The sequence below is a fragment of the Poecilia formosa genome, unplaced genomic scaffold, assembly GCF_000485575.1.
Source record: "Poecilia formosa unplaced genomic scaffold, Poecilia_formosa-5.1.2 Scaffold62, whole genome shotgun sequence".
Taxonomy (NCBI): domain Eukaryota; kingdom Metazoa; phylum Chordata; class Actinopteri; order Cyprinodontiformes; family Poeciliidae; genus Poecilia; species Poecilia formosa.
This window is the reverse complement of record NW_006800001.1, coordinates 2,455,584-2,473,066: the sequence shown is the minus strand read 5'-3', so window position 1 is coordinate 2,473,066 and position 17,483 is coordinate 2,455,584. Positions and strand designations below refer to the sequence as shown.

Below are 17,483 nucleotides of genomic sequence, written 5' to 3'. Positions count from 1 at the left end.
ACATACTGAAACGGTGCAGTGTCATCACACAGGGTGAGAGACTCTACACTGTTTTTCAGTGCAGCCTTAGAGATTGTAGGACTCTCGAAGAAAACTTTGACATCAGGTGGAATTTGGGACAAAACAGTATTTGGATGTATACAAATGGAGCTTGAACTGAATTCACTGCCTGGAAGTCTTGAACAAAACACCATTCGGCTGGCAGACCTGGACCTCTGAGAAGTACTCACAAAAAAAGTTTCACATGTAGCAATAATGCCACAAGCTTTAACAGAATGTCCTGTGTCGCTTAGTTTTGGAAGGACCACAAATGATTCACATTCTTATCAGCCCTAATTGTTGATAGGCTTGAGGATCCAGCCAGGACTGTGTTCAAGAGGCAGTCGCTTTTAGACAGGAACAGTTCAGTGGGAGCTTTAAAGTCTGAGGTTACAGTTCTCTAATATTTAAAACATTATTGTCAGGTGAGAGGTTGGACGAGTCCAGCCAGTCACTGTCACACAAAAGAAAAAAGAAAAAAAATCACCCACGTCTACTGAAGACCAGTTTAGATGGCGTTGTAAGGGACACAACGCAAGTCTGGGACATAAAACAAAGACAGCTGTGCAGGGGACAGACGGACAGGCAGACAAAAAGGGCAGCAGCTGGTGCTGTCCGAAAACACACAGTACAGAGTGAATTCAAAAAGTCGTACCGCCCGATAAGCGTTCAGACCTCCGCTCAGATCAATCCTCGATGCGTCACTGTCAATACGAAGCAGATCTGTCTGACCCCAAGATGACATTTTACGCCGTGAGGTGATATGAGATGACATTTGTGGAAGGCTGCCTGAAAACTTTCATCACACCAATGACTGGAGCAGATTCTGCACCTTTGTGTTTGATTCCAGTTTAAATTGTATGGTTACGGTCGTACGAGGTCACGGTTGTTTTAGCTGCTACAAGTTCCCCATAGACCACAAATTTATTTTTAATAAATAATTTATTTTTACTTGCCATAGGCAATGTTTAATAAAGTTAATCAAACACTGGCATATATTCCAGTCCAGTCCCTCTGCTGGTCATTTACTGCTTTTGTCATAACATACATTGCTCAAGTACTCATTTATGACTAACTTGAGATTTTGTGTGATAAACCAACACACACTTGTTACACAATATGAATCTGAAAAGTGTGGCTACTCTGTGTATTCATGTCCTTGTCCATGGCACGATTGTTCTCCAATTTACGACGGCGTCTTGCATGATGTTAAAATAAAACAATCTAAGAAAATGATTTGAGTTGCATCGACAGTCACTGCAGGAGACAAGCAGGGATGCAGGAATGATCAATTCGCCACACCTAATTGATTTCATTTGAGCTAACATGCGCTGAGTCAGCTCTCCTCCTTCCACGTCTTCACCTGCGTCACCCTGCGACTAAAAGCTTCCTTTCGCGAAGCGATTCGCTGCACCTGGAAAAATAATTAGTTTGAGACGCACAGCTCGACCTCTGGAGTCGCCTGATGTGAGTGATGTGTGTGTGTGTGTGTATGTGTGTGTGTGTGTGTGTGGGGTTGTGTGTGCGTGTGTGTGCGTGTGTGTGTGTGTATGGGTGTGCTTGCTTGTGTGTGTGCAGGAAGGATGATCTCACCACTCTCTGCTGACATGCTCAGGCACAGTTTAGATGTAAGGACATCAAATTCAGGGAATCAGTATAAACAAAGATTCACTGATCTGGAACAAAATCAGCTTCTCCTGACATAAACTGACCCGTGTTTTTTTTTCTTTTTTTTTTTATCCCCCTCCTCGGTATTTCTGTGTGCATGAGTGAGAGTCTGGGTGAGAGCAAACACTTGTTGCTAGGTAAAGATGGATTATACAGCCGATGCGCCGCGAACCTGTTTGCACATGACCAGATGACCAAAGGTAATGACTAACAACTCACTCTATAGAGAAGCCACACCTCATTAAAATGAAAACTGGAGTGTCTTCTACTACGGCAGCAGTACTAGTGTTGTGCTCCATTGTTACAGGTTGATGATGTTCCTTTGCTGTGGTGTGTGACTGTTGAGGCCTCTGTAGTTTCAAGGAGGGGGGAAAAAAAACACAGCCGTCTCTCCAGTCGAGCCGCGGTCTCTGCATCATTGCACTCATTTAAAACCACTGACACACTGTTTCCATCAGTAAGCAACCTGAGCTCGGCGTTACTGTTTCCACGAATAACTGAAATGGTCGCAGTTTGACGAGATAGCAAAATGAGAGGGCACACTGCGTAATAATGTCCTTTTATGAAAGGAAAAAGCTGTTCAATAGACTTATTACACTGGTAAACAGCCAAAAAAAATTGTCTGGGGCTTCTCAGCTGCTTTAGGGTCATTTTGATGAGCTGAATCCAAATATTGCCTTGGTTTTGCTCAATCGGGTCAACTTTCTGAACTATGAATGCAACATGAGCATCAAAATGCATGACTTGTTCTCACATGTGGATCAGTTTCCTGAGAATCACTGAGTGAAGAGCAGGAGGAGAGACTCCATCAGGACAGAAAGGAGACAGAGAATTATACACAATCAAGACGTAATGTTCAGTTTACATGTACTTGCCCTTATCAGTGTTTATTATTCAATTTACAGAAGTCCAAGTTTGTAATATTTAATTAGTACACTCTGTTAGAAAACAATTTTTTTTTCCTCCTAGAACCTTTTTTGGATGAGAAATATTAATGGAAATTAACTGATTATGTCACAAAAATGTCATCAATTTAGTCAGAAGATCAGATTTCTCTAAATCAAATCAGAAGAAAAACTTGACCTGATTGAGAAAAATGGATGTCATGTTTGGATTCAGCAGTGCAAAATAGTCCAAATTCAGTTGGAAAAAAACACAAGAAAACTTCTAAAATATATTTTTCCTTTGAGCCCAGTGTTATTTATCTAATTAATCTGGCTATTTGCATCACGTTTTGATAGGTAAAATTAGTATGAAATTTTTAAGATTGTGATATAAAACAGAAAAGCACTATTTTGGCTCGCAAAAGTTTCCATCCTCCTGAAACTTGCAACCACCAAGTTTGGTGCATTTTTTTTTTTTTTTTTTTTTTGGATTCTGCATAATTTTATCAAGTGATTTAAAAAAAAAAAAGTCTGTTGGAACAAGGTGCTCTGATCAGATTAAACCAAAAATTGAAACAAAAAAGATAATTTTTGCTCCACTGTGAAGCTAACAATAGATGCCAGGAACGATAAGACCAAAATGTTAGCCTACTTGCTATGTGTGGCATAATAAATGAACCGTATGAGCACCATGAACAGATTATCTACATGAAGGTGGTTGGTGACTGTATCCTGCTGTGGAGATGCTATTCTTCAGGAGGGCCAACAAATCTGACAATGACAGTTGTAGGCAGAGTACAAAACAAAAAAAAACAAAAAAAAAGTTGGATTGCTAAAAACATGAGGAGGCAAATATTTACTTTGTAGCAGGATGATGATCTACAATGGGAGGGCTTAAATCAGATCATTTTCCTGAGTAAAAGACCCCCAATAAAGATCTGAAGCTAACTGAGAATCTATGGGGGAAAAACTGTTTATCAGAGTTTTTTAAGCTGCAGTCAGAAAAGGTCTGGGTTTGAAAGAGCAACATTTTTTGGACAGTGACCAGGCTATTGGCCTGCTCGTTCATTTTCGTGTTTGCTAATTTGTGTTTAATTCTCACTTCCTCTGGCTGGAAATGCTTGCCTTCATTTCGTATGGCGCCTGGGGTGTCATCAGAGAATATAGTGGTTTAAAGCGACTGCTAGGAGTCCAATAATTTACAGCATCTGTCTTTAAAGGCTGCATGTGCTTCTTTCTAAAGCATTTTCTTTGTTTTGAGGGGGGTTTCATCAGAAATGTTTTCATTTAAGTATGTTCATATGGCTTGTTTCTGTTATATTTAAGTCATAAACATTTTTTTTTTTTTTTTTTTTTTTTTGCTTGTTTTTGCTGTTTTGTTCTCCCTTCTCATAGTAAACCTCCCTGGATGTGCAGCTCAGGTTACAGACAACACATTTATTACCACGATTACATCACTGCACTTAAGTTGGCTCTTATATTCCCTCTCTGATATTAGCAAACAAAACTCACAGTGTGTGCGTTTGTTTGTAATACCTTGTGGGGACGATTTTCCTGACATATACTACATTGTGGGGACCAATTGCTCCTCGTGGGGACCGGAGCCTGGTCCCCACGAGGGGAAACCCTGTTTTTGGGTCAGGGGTTAGAGTTAGGACTAAGGTGTGAATTGAGTTTTAGTTAGGGTTAGGGTTAGGTATGTGATGTTTAGGGTTAGGAAAAGGGTAAAGGTAAGGTTTAGGCTGTAGAAATGAATGGAAGTCAATGGAAAGTCCCCACAAAGATAGCCAGACAAACATGCATGTGTGTGTATGTGGGTGTGTGTGTTTTGTGTGAGTCATGGGTCTTTCCTGTGTTAAATTTTCCACAACAAACTATAAAACAATATCCATAAAAAAAAAACATTTATGACCCTGATCATGTCGTCTCTGAAGTGATGTAGTGAGGAAATAGTAAACTGCACGAGCAGGAGACGTATTTGCTACATAGAACGCCTCGTAAAAATATTCACACCCATTTGTAACATATTGTGACTTCACATTGGTATTTTAGTCAAACTTTACTATATTTTTTTGATGCTTTGTGTGATAAGCTAAGATTCTTTCCCCTCTACCGGCATCTAATAGTCATTGTTCAAGCTTGTTTTAATTTCCAAAAATAAATTTAATTATAAGTCTGTGTGCCAAATATTGACCACAAAGACAAACCAAACATTGTTACCTGAACAAAAGAAGTAAATAAAAACGATGCAATACTGTCATTAATCAACAGGTGTTCACTACTTTGTGTTGCATCACCATATAAATAAATAAATTTAAAAAAAATCACAATTGAATCTACGGAGGCCTACTGTTACATAAAGCGTGAAAACGTCTTAAGTTCTGGAATAGTATTTGTTACTATCTATCTCTGTTTCGATTTATGTGCAGAAATCTACAAACATTTATGCAACGCACTGCATCTAAATCATAGCACTATAGCAAGCCAGATCACGCCCGGTATGCATGTTCCACAGTTCGTATATCTGCTGTTTTAATGCAGAATTGGACCCCAGAAAGCCCCCCTGTCAATGTTCGGCTGGGTTTCATGGCGGGAAGCAGGAGCTGTCCGGGGTGCTGAAGCTTTTCCTGATGCGACCGCAGCCTGAGGACAGACAGACGGCAGAATCTGCCTGACAGAGTTCCTTGAAGCACAAGCTTCTTGTTCAGAGCAGACAGGAGGGGGGGAAAAAGCTCAGACGCGCGTGAACGACTCTTGATTATAACATGACGGCGACGCGCGGGCGAAAATGCACGTGAGGCAGATGCTGCTGCAGCGCATCCGCCTTCATGATGATGATGATGATGATGATGATGAAGATGATGATGAAGAATATGTAATCAGATGGGATCTTTGTTGGATGTGGCTGTGCTGGGTTTTTTTTTCTTTCTTTCTTTCTTTCTTTATTTCTTCAGGGGATAAACACTCGTGTGGTATTTTTAGTCCTCCCGTTTAGACGTTCTCCTTCAGGAACTAGCACCCAATCTAAACAGAGGTGGACGCCAGACTGACGTCAGAGTACCAGTAATTTGACGTGTAAGCTCCCCCCTCGTTCCCCCTCCTACCATCATCACGACGATAGACGCGCAGTGACACCAAGCCCTACCTTTCAGCAGTACTTCCTCTCCCACAACAAGCTGGTTCCTTCCATCTCAGAGAGTGGGTTTCATTAGGAACACCCTGAATTTAACGACTGATTCATCCATTTATGTAATTATTAGAACTGCGCGACGTTTACATCTCGCAGGGACTTTTTATTTTTTTAATTTTTTTTCCTGTTCCTTTGTTTTGTTTTGTTTTTTTTTTGTTTTGTTTTTTTTTGTGTGTGTGGAGATTATATATATATATTTTTCTCATCTTGCTGATTTCCCTCTGACATGGAAGTGAGATGCCGTCCAGCGGTGATGTGCTGTGTTCTCGCCGTCCTCTGCTCCGCGCTGTCCCGCTCCCAGGCGCTGTCCTACGCGGACAGGCAGTACCTGAACGAGTGGGCTGTGGAGATCCCCGGCGGGCTGTCCGAAGCCGAGGCCATCGCCAAGGAGCTGGACTACCAGCTGGTCCGACAGGTAGGCGACACACCGCACCAACGCCCTGAAGCACCAGCTTTAATTCAAGATAATAATTGCAATAATAATTTAATTTGATGAAGAAAAAAAAAGTGTAGGAGTATTTTTAACGTAGGCAGAGCCAGAACAAGAAAAGTAGGGGTTTTATTTTTAAATGAAATGTCTCATTTCACTGAGACAAAAAAAAAAAAATAACTGGGCCCGGATTTTTTTTTATTTATTTATTTATTTTATCTTAATAAAATGGACCAGTCAAAGATTTCTGAATTGTACTATTTTACCTAAAAGCAAGCTCTGAGACTCAAAACTCTGTATTATTATTATTATTATTACTTTTTTTTTCATTAAAGAGGCATAGTGGAGGAGGACAACACAGGATGCATAATAGTTGTTACTTTATATAACTGTCCTTCACAGGGTACAAATTTTAAATGTCCATCACTTATTCTAAACATGACAAAACCGTGCTAAATCTGCTGATATTCCCTCAGTGATTTTGATTTGCGACTATACATTTCCAGTTTGCCACCAGTCATGTAGAGACACAGCAGAGGAGCAGAAGAAGATAGTCGGATTAGACCAGCTTTCAGACATGGTAGTGGCAGCATCATGCTTTGGAATTTGTGTAGCAGAAAGAAAGAAGTAAGGAAAGGTCTGAACTCTTTGGAGCCTGTTGCACTGGGCATCGATTGGTCTCCTTCAGCAGTCTTTCAAGTTATATGTAGACAGTTTAATTTCCAAGGATTTTATATTTCAAGCAGTATGTGTTAAGATTAAAATCGGTCTGAGCCTTTATATGTCAACGGTTTGGCCGATGCGAGCTTTAATGTCCCTGAAGCTGCTGGTCTGATCTGTGTGGATTATTTTTATCCTCATTTGAATGAAAACCTGTAAAGGAGCCACTGCTTATCCTGTTACAAATTGATCTACAATCATGTATTATTAAATATAATATAATTAGTCGAAATAAAGAGCTAAGAAATAAGAGTGCATCACCAAATGGTTGACTTTCTATTACTTCCTGTAGAGCAGCGTGCTTATCTGTCCAACATCTGACGCTCTCTGCAGATTGGGGCCCTGGAAAACCTCTTCCTGTTCAAACACGGCAGCCACCCTCGCAGAATGAGACGCAGCGCGGAGCACATCACCAGGCAGCTCTCGGAGGATGACCGGGTGGGTTTTTAAGTCTCGGGGTCGTTCTGTGCACCTCGCGGGCGCGCTGGAGCTCTCTCGTCTTCAGAGACCTCAGAGAAATCAAACCTCTCCGTTTGTCGGCCCAGGTGCTGTGGGCAGAGCAGCAGTACGAGAAGCGCAGAAGCAAGCGGGCGGCCCTGAGGGAATGCAGGGACTGCTCAGTGGACAAACTTTTTGACGACCCCATGTGGAACCAGCAGTGGTACCTGGTGAGTTGTCGTTTGTTTTCAAGGCTTTCGAAAGGCCCAGTTGAGCACGTTCGGTTTTATGTCAGAGGTGACTTTAAGTCTGGAAGTCGGTGGCTCAACTCCAGCATCCTCTTGCTCAGCTGGGCAAGAGGCGCAGAGCTGCATCGGTGTGTGGATGTTGCACATTTGTGATTGAGGCTCAAGCGTGAAAAGTGTTGTGAGTGGTCATTTACTTCCTGGTCACATGTTGTGTACTTTGGGTCTGTTCGTCTGCGGATTGTCTGCTCTCCTCGGAGACCTGCATGCATTTTAAAGCCCTGCGAGAGCTGGACGGATCCACGCTCTCGCCGCTTTGTCCCGTAGCCTTTCGAGTGGAGATTAATGGGAACACCTCTGCGTTTTTCACACGTAAAGCATCAGCTGGCTTGTGTGAATTAATCCAAGTGTTGTGATGGAGAGAATAAACAGTGAATATGCTGCATATGCACACATACGGACATGAGATGACAATATGGAGGGACAAAAAAAAACAAAAAAAAAACAAAGCATTCTGTCAGGCAGTTCCAGCCAAAAGAGCTATTTGCTTAATTGGTCACACGGTCCCTTGTGAAGATGAGAGGGTTTGGAGAGGCCGTAATCCTGTCGGATGGGGCAGGCCAGAGCACAACGCATTAAATCCTAATTTGTACCACGACGGGATGTTTCAGCTGTCTGAGGGCATGTAGTTAGACAAAAGATTACAATCAAAGCCTCCTTTCTCATACATTCCCACCTTCTTTTCACCCCTGAGCTTTTATGATTTCTTTTATGACAGCTAGTTGTTTTCTATTGTATTTCATTTGGGGTAAACAGTTAAATTAGGCTTAAGTGCAAAAACATACAGCACTTTATTGTCAGTTATTTGTCTTGAAAACTATCCTTTTCCTTCCGCTTCAACGTGCTGCACTTTTTCACGTTGATCTGTCACGTAAAATCCCACAAAGTGCAAAGTTCACACTTGATTTTTTAAAAAATATTTAAATACAAACATTTGAAAAAGTGTTGCATGCGTTTGTGTTCACCTCTTGAAACTTAGTGTGGCTGAACGAAGTGACCGCGAACTTCAGCTTTCAGGTTTTATTCTCGATTGGACTTAGATCTGGACTTTGACTGGGCCATTCCAACAGATGAACGTGCTCTGTTCTTAACCAGTGGTGTTCGGTCTAATGTACCTGAATAACACACATGACTCAATGCAAAGCGTCCGCTAAACTTGATCACTTACTAAGGAGGCTTTCCATCCGTTTGACTGGAGTGTGTTAGAGCAGAGATGCATTTTAAAGTTGCATGTAAAGTCGGTGGACTGATCTAAACCACACAATAAGCAGTTAATCAGTGAATTGCAGGATAAATTAAAATTAGATTTATAATTTCCCGTCCTGATGGTTCATATTTTTTGAAGATTATTTTGTTTGCAGCTGCGTCCAAATCCATTTTATTTATGGTTTCATTTTTTTTCCCTGTTTCATTTATTGTTTTTGGTTACTACGTTTTATTTTGGAAACTGAAGACATCTTCCTGTTCCGGTGTTGAGTCTTCTGTACAAAATGAAAGTTTATTGGTCTGTGAGGGGGCATTATTATGCCATTATCAATACGTCACTTGAAAATCATCTCAACAACAGCAATATTATCATTTACCACAGTAATTACTGGGACAGTTTATTGTCCAGTATAAGATTGTTATTGAGCCAAGTCTATCTGATGACAAAACATTTTGAAAACAAATCATTTTAAAGTAAAATGCCTTGGAAAAAAGAACTTAAAGTTATTAATTTCCATGAATATTTTATCCTCTGAGCTACTTTTCTGGGAATAAAGTGGCAAACGGAGGCAGAGGAGGAGCGTGTTCACCATCAGCTGTTAAGCTACAGGGAACAGATGTGCTCTGTTATTGACCGGATCACCTCACATGACCTGGATTAACAGGTCAATCAGGTGAGACCGATCAGTTACCAAAGAGAGCAAATCCTTATTTTTGCCATTTTCGGGGCTTAAACGTCTTCGAATTCTTTCCACAAATTGGACTCTTCTTTTCATTAGATGTGTGGACGTCTGAGAGACAGATCCGTTCTCTGGGCCTCGACTCTTTTTTGCACCTGCACTAACAGAACATGAGTCATGCTCGGGGCGACCGAGAAGGCAAATTGAGATGAATCAGCTTTGCCGACGAGGGATGATGACACTAATGGGATCGGCCTCAAATCGCCGCTTTTTGTATTTCCACATCAAAAGCACATCTGTGTCACCGGGAGGACCGGGTTACGGCTGGAAGCAAGAAAAACGACAACAAAAACCCCGGCAGTAGATTGAACAGAGGCATCCCTCTGTTTTTAACATGGTGGCATAAGGCGTTTCCTTACAGAGGAAGGATAACGAAGGAAAATGATTAGATAACACACAGACTGAGAGGTCATAAAAGACCGCAGTGACAGCGATACTGGAGTCAGGGTGGAGCTCTGTGATCAGAGGTGGAGAGCTGCAGCGGGGAGCGAGAGATGAAGTGTCTTTATCTGCTATGAGTGGGTGACTGCATGAGTCTAATTAGGGGCTGACTCATATGTGTGGCCTGAAATTCCTCCCTCATGCACGGCTGCGAGGTCGTCGGTCTGTGTTAATAGTGCATCTCTTTGTGCATTTGTTGTTAACGTCATACATTCTGCTTTAAAGCGAATCGTCCACAGCTGGAACGGATTCTTGTCCTGAGTGAAAGAGCTGCGATAGGTGAGAGGAGGAGGGGGAGAAAAAAAGCAGGGAATCAACGCAGAGGCCGATGCATCGCAGGGATGACTCATATCTGGGGAGGCGTTCTGCTGCACAACGCACAAAGTGCAGAGATCTTTTTTTTTTTTTTTTTTTTTTAGTCTGAGCTTCTACCAGCTCTGAACCACAAATCTTCTCAAAGCGGGAAAAAGGGAACGCCATCTCTCAGTCATCCTTGATTATATTCATGGAATCACTAAACGTGAGCAGAGCCCCTCCTCCCCCCGTTGCCCCACTGATCCATGCGTGAGTCTTGAGCGTGAAGGTGTTGTATTGAAAAGCACAAAAGGCTCGATTATTTTGACCTTCCAGTCACACTCTTCCCTGTGAGTGGTTGTGCAGCAGCAGGAGTGGATTCAAACTCCTACAAAGAAAAAAGCCCGACAAGCCCAGTGATGAATGTCTGTAAAGGTCAGCAGACTCGGTGGGGCGGAGGGAGGAGAAGTTCAGCTGACGCTCATTAAGATAATTCCTGAAAAGTCTTGTTCAGGTGAAGCGGTCAGCGAGAGATAACAAGGTTGTTGTTTTTTCTAATTATAATTATTTATTAAGTTTTTTTTGTTGTTGTTTTTTTTCTTCTGTCCTCCACATCCAGCAAGACACGCGGTCGTCGTCCTCGCTGCCGAAGCTGGACCTGCACGTGATCCCCGTCTGGCAGAAGGGCATCACGGGAAAGGGAGTGGTCATCACCGTCCTCGACGACGGGCTGGAGTGGAACCACACAGACATCTATGCCAACTACGTAAGACACCGTTTCCATGGAGACAGCCTCCGTCGTCTGGGCCTGCCGTCGCCATGGCGACGCGCGCCGGCGACACATCGCTGATGAGCGCGCTGATGCCTGTCAGCTCAGGGGCCTCGAGGTTTTTGAATTCGTAACTGCTGAGTTTAAAACGCATTTCTTTGGGGGTTTTTTTTATTTATTTTTTTTTGCATCTGCGAGGCCTCTCTGGCTCTATTATTTAATTATTTCATAAAAAAATATTCCAATCAATGGTGTGATGAAAGCAGCGCATTCAGGAGCCGTGCACACAGCAAAAGAAAAGCAATGAAAAGCAGAGAGCAAAGATGAGGAATGATGTATGACAACAGCTCCTAATGCAATTAGGCTAATGCCTATTAATCCAGAGATCAATCAGGCAGGATGCTTATTCATAATAATCAGGGCAAATTGTCAGCATTCGTTTGCATAATTTATAAGCAGTAAAATGACAGTCGCAGGCATCTGATTTCATTGGATATGGAAGCTGTTACTGTGAACCAGAGGCAACAGGATGACAGTGAAGCTCTTTATTTCATTGTTCTGTAAGACTGACAAACAGGAAACGAGCAGGTTGAGGAAGACCGCGGCAGCCTGTCAGTCTGTGACAAAACTGTCTGTCAAAACAATTACAGAATTATAATATTCTGCATCAGATTCTTCTTTGTATGAAAAAAATCACCCTGTACCCTTTTATTTATTTATTTATTTATTTTTAAGGATCCGGCAGCCAGCTACGATTTCAACGACAATGATCCGGATCCTTTCCCCAGATACGACTCCACCAACGAAAACAAGTAAGTCCAGATTAACCAGTCTGAACCGAAATGTGCTGTACAAGTTAAATTTGTTATGATTTTTTTTATTACTTATTTATTTGGGTAAATCTTCCATAAAGAGACTATTTACAGAAGATATAGTTGATTTAGGTATTTATTTATTTATTTATTTATTTATTTATTTATTTATTTATTCGGTAAAAATCGAACCTTTCTTAGAGGAAATTAAGATATTTGTGGTTCACTCTTTTCCTCTGAGGCATGGCACTCGGTGTGCAGGGGAGATTGCAATGCAGGCTGACAACAACAAATGTGGCGTCGGAGTGGCGTACAACTCCAAGGTCGGAGGTGAGAGCTTTTGATTTGGGCTAAATGTGAACATATCCATTCAGCTTCACCACCTCATAACACTGCGTGTGTTTTGCCTCATGTTTTTCTTTGTTTTTAGAAGCGGCAGTTTTGAAATTAAAGACGTAACTCGAGTATTTTAGATTTTGTCTCACCTTTGACTTCCTCTGAACTCTCAACTTGACCCTGATCGTCCAAACCTTTTCCTTCACGCCACGTGGCTGCTTTTATGTCGTTTTTCCTTCAGATAATGTTGCAGCCGAAAAAGTGTGTGAACCTTTAATATTTCTCTCTTAATATTTACCCTCAGGAATTCGCATGCTGGACGGGATTGTGACGGACGCCATCGAGGCGAGCTCCATTGGGTTCAACCCCAACCATGTGGACATCTACAGCGCCAGCTGGGGGCCCAACGACGACGGCAAGACCGTGGAGGGTCCTGGCCGCCTGGCCCAGAAAGCATTTGAATACGGTATTCAGCAGGTACAGAAAACGTAACACAAATACCATTTTGTACTAGAAAAGTGTACATGTACCCTCAAACCCGCTGACATTTTTTGACATTGCTACATCATTACTTTTACCTGTAACAGTACCAAAGTTTTGGTCTAGAATTGACTCAGGGGTAATGAATACAAATGCATGTAAGACTTTTTTTCTTTTTCTTTTTTTTTGAAAAAAATCTTTGCTTCAGAATTTGGCGTTACTTTGTGCAAATAATTCCCCAAATCACTCTGATATTTGTCGATGTAACATGTCAAAACGGTTACAAATTCAGGGAGTATGAATACTTCTGCAAACTGCGGCATATTTAGCTGGTGGGGTTTGCTAACAGGAGCAATTACATGCAGCAGCGGTGAGGGTCAAATGGATCAGGATCTTATAGTTATTTTTCTTGAACCTTTATAAAAGAACCAGAGACAACGTATATGAATTTTATGACCAAGCTTTTGCAAAAGGAGAAGACTCAGTAAACTGCTCCTCCGAGCCGTTCACTGAGCGTCCTAAAGACCCTTGGTTACAGCTTGTCTTTTATTATTAAGCAAAAAGAGGGAGGATAGGTAAGGAAGACAGCAGAGACAAAATATTGCTGCACACAGGCAGTTTCTACGGTAGGGAGTATTCCGGTTGATAAGGAGGCACCTGTGGAAACATAATTTAAGGTCTGGGAAACACAGAGTTAACTGTTTCACATGAAGACAAACAGGCAGATGTGGCCTCCAGAATAATCTATAGACTGAATGTTGATTAACTATTAATTAACATTAGACTGAATATGAACTAAAGTAATAACAACATGATAATACCAAAAAATCTCTAACAGGATCAATAGAAACAATGCAGAGAGCTGCTAAGTGTGAAGATTTTAATGACAAAATGTCATCAGCTGTAAACGTGGCACTGATGCTAATTGAACTCTTTCTTAGAACCATCAAACTGCATCCTAAGCTGTCCCTTTTTAAAAAAAAACTTTCATATAAAATAACAGTTTTAATGCATTGTTTAGGATCATTTTTAGGTTCTAACCAGCAGGAGAATATCTGATTCCGACAACCCAGTATTCTCCTTTCGCTCTCTGTTTGGCCTTGTGTGTAGGGTCGCAATGGGAAAGGCTCCATCTTCGTCTGGGCATCGGGTAACGGAGGTCGCCAGGGCGATAACTGTGACTGCGACGGCTACACAGACAGCATCTTCACCATCTCAATCAGCAGCGCCTCCCAGCAGGGCCTGTCCCCGTGGTACGCCGAGAAGTGCTCCTCCACTCTGGCTACGGCGTACAGCAGCGGAGACTACACCGACCAGAGGATTGTAAGTACAGAGAGAGAGAGAGAGATCATCTACCTCAGGACTTTCTTCATCGAGCCTTCTTCGCTGTTGTTTTTGGCCTTCAGACCAGTGCCGATCTTCACAACGACTGCACTCAGACTCACACTGGAACCTCAGCTTCCGCCCCACTGGCTGCTGGGATTTTTGCCCTCGCCCTGGAACAAAAGTACGAGACTCTGCAAGTCATTTAGCAAATCAAAGCTTTGTTTTGTACGTCCCAATAAAACGCTCACTGGTCTGCTTGTGTTTGCTGCCTCAGTCCGGATCTCACGTGGAGAGACCTGCAGCACATTGTGGTGTGGACCTCGGAGTTCGATCCGTTGGCCAACAACCCGGGCTGGAAGAGGAACGGAGCAGGCCTGATGGTGAACAGCCGCTTCGGATTCGGCCTTCTCAACGCCAAAGCGCTGGTGGACCTCGCAGACCCAGCCGTGTGGAGGCACGTGCCGGAGAAGAAGCAGTGCATCGTCAGAGACGACTCTTTCCAGCCGAGGTACAGAGAACATCTTGAGGCAGAGATGATATATTTTGCTGCATGGATCCAGCACAGGAGGGAGCTAGAGTAAGAAGAAAAAAAAAAAACTTTATGTTGATTCTTCAGTTTACTGGTGGATTAGCAGTCTCAGTATCCCCAACACACATGTTCTGATTACCTTGCGTTGCCGCTGTTTAATCCCGAAGATTTGCCTCTCCGTTTCCTCTGCTCTGCTTAGCGGTCTGGACGGCCCCTCTGGCTTCCTGCCAGCTCCAACACATAAATCCTTTCATTCATATCTGGGAGAGACTGGGATTAGTTGCTTTTTGCAAATGAATGACCAAATGCTGCTAAATCTGCAGACGCATATTGTGTGCACTTGTGACTGCCGCTAAACACGTAACATGGCAGCATGCAACGAGTGCAACTAGGACAGTAAGTACACTGATCAGGTGTCAAGACTTGATTAGTGTGGGTATCCTGACTAGTGTGGAGCTATGCAAGATCAAGAGGATGATGAGCAGGTCTGTGAAAATGTTGGGTAAAGTCAATTAAAAAAAAGCCTTACAGTTCCCAGGTGAAAGAAATTTATTATAATTTAATATTTAGGTGAAAAATAGAATTTTCTTTGTGGGCAATGCAAAGCAAAAAAATAAAAAATAAAGAAAATACATACAAGACTACTATAACAAACAAGCCTGTAAAAAGATGATTGTTACTCCTCCAAATTTAAACATAACACTGTATGCTTTTAATAATTGTCCTTCTTTAATAATAGAAATGTCTTGAGTCAGGAGCCACGTGACGTCCTTGGGTTTGTGGCGAAGGGTTGTTTATGTCGAAGCTAATCCAATGCGTTCCGCAGGGAGCTGAAGGCGGCGGGAGAGATCACCATAGAGATCCCCACCAAAGCCTGCGAGGGCCAGGAGAACGCCATCGGCTCCCTGGAGCACGTGCAGGTGGAGGCCAGCATCGAATACACCCGGAGAGGAGACCTGCACATCACGCTCACCTCCCCCGCAGGTCAGAGACGTGCACGCATATGAACACGAGGGTGTGTGGCAAAACAATAAACCCCGATGTAGTCGTAAACCGTCCGTTCCTTTGGGTGTCGCCTCAGGCACAACCACTGTGCTTCTGGCCGAGAGAGAAAGAGACACGTCATCCAACGGCTTCAAGAACTGGGACTTTATGTCGGTACACACGTGGGGAGAAAACCCCGCTGGCACTTGGACACTGAAGATCACAGATACTGTGAGGGCTTTTGTTTTTTAATTTTACAAATTAGTACATAAATATTGCTTGTTTTGTAGATTTATTGAGTGTCTCCTATTGCTTTTTAAGCCACTCTCATTCCTTTACGCAGTCGGGGCGAATGGAGAACAAGGGGCGGATCTTGAACTGGAAGCTGATACTCCACGGAACATCGGAAAAGCCGGAACACATGAAGAAACCTCGAGTCTACATTCCTTACAACGCCGTTCAGAATGACCGGCGTGGCGTGGAGCACATGGATGACATGATGGAGGTGAGCCTTGAGCTTTTTGAGCTTTTGTACGTCGTCATACAGCCAAAAGCTCTGAGGCGTTTTCATTGGGATTTGAGTGGAAGTACTTTTTGCTGCAATTTCAGCGTTAGGACTTTAGTAATACGTCTTGGACGTGCAGAGAGTTTGTTTTTTTTTACTCCCATTCGTCTTTGCAAATTCAGCCACAGTTAGACTTGCTGGAGAGCAGCTGCATGTAAAACATTCATTTCCAAGATTCCTCGTTAGATTTAGGTCAGTATAATGACTGCTCCATTCAAACTGCTTTAACTAAACTGGTGAATCTGAGCTCGTGCTGTACACTTAGGATTCCTACTCTTATAGATTTTCTTCAAGGCTTTTAAAAACCTTCCGGAAAATATTCACCACCTTCACTTTCTTCATGTTTTTTCATGTTACAGCCTTTTTCCAAATTGTGTTAAAATAGCTTCTAAATTTTACCCAGAAGTACTCAACTACGACAAAAATGACAAAAATTTGTAGAGATATTTGTAAAATCACATTTATGTAAATAATGTCTGTTTATACATTTACACAGAGAGGGTTTTGGTATGTGTAGCCTGACAAATGGCAGCGTGGGTATTTTCAAGGCTGGATTCGAGAAAGATCAGATGCAAAACTCGGCGGCGGGCTCAAAGCTCGCTGGTCCTGGTGCCGTCTCAGATTAAGACTCATTTCTCGGCTTCTCTGTCCAGTCCTTCAAGATGAGACAAATTTTTTGTCTTACACGCCATCACATCAGTTCTGCCAGAGCCAAATGAAACACAACCCAATCCGCACGCACATCCTGAGGATTATCTCTATCTTTTTTTTTTCTTTCTTTTTCTTACAATCTGCGTCATGACCAAAAGCCGTGTCTTCTTTGTGTGTTGTTGGTGACACAGGAGCCCACGCAGCCCCGCCCCCGTCAGAACGCCGAGGCTGCAGAACCCTCTCCTTCGGTCTCAGAGAAGGAGCCCAAAAGCACCTCAGGCGGCGGCTCCCCACGGCCCCCTTCCCTGGCCCTGCTACGTCTCCTTCAGACAGCTTTCAACAAACAGGTCTCCGCGCCGCAGCTTCCCCAGGCCGCAGCAAGGCCCCTCTTTGCCCGGAGGAAGCAGCAGCAGCAGCAAAGCCGGGGTTTTCTCCCTCTTCCTACGAAAATCCCAGCACATAAGCTGTACCAGGCTCTGGACTTGATCAACAAGTTTAGCGGCCCGGGTGACAGCCTCTACAGTGACTACAGCGACAGCTTCTACAGCATCAAGCCGTACAAGCACAGAAACGACCGGCTGCTGCAGGCCCTGTTCGAAATGCTGGACGACGAGTAGAAACCGGGGAGAAGGCGCGAGACGCAGGGGGTGAGGAGAGGAGAGGAGAGGAGAGGAGA

At 43.0% G+C, this 17,483-nt stretch overlaps 1 protein-coding gene across 2 annotated transcripts; it reads left to right on the top strand.

Moving 5' to 3' along the window:
* Positions 1-5,694: 5,694 nt before the first annotated feature.
* Positions 5,695-17,477, top strand: pcsk1 (proprotein convertase subtilisin/kexin type 1). 2 transcript variants are annotated; one of them, XM_016672576.1, is made up of 14 exons: positions 5,695-6,196; positions 7,265-7,369; positions 7,477-7,599; positions 10,975-11,121; positions 11,860-11,936; positions 12,178-12,266; positions 12,577-12,749; positions 13,863-14,075; positions 14,159-14,259; positions 14,353-14,586; positions 15,434-15,591; positions 15,689-15,822; positions 15,935-16,096; positions 16,987-17,477. In XM_016672576.1, exons 1-14 carry the CDS (start codon positions 6,008-6,010, stop codon positions 17,422-17,424), a joined length of 2,343 nt encoding a protein of 780 aa, XP_016528062.1. In that variant the 5' UTR covers positions 5,695-6,007; the 3' UTR covers positions 17,425-17,477. The 2 variants fall into 2 exon arrangements, with proteins under 2 accessions (XP_016528062.1, XP_007554353.1); XM_007554291.2 differs by having other exon boundaries at positions 5,696-6,196; positions 16,999-17,477.
* Positions 17,478-17,483: the final 6 nt, after the last annotated feature.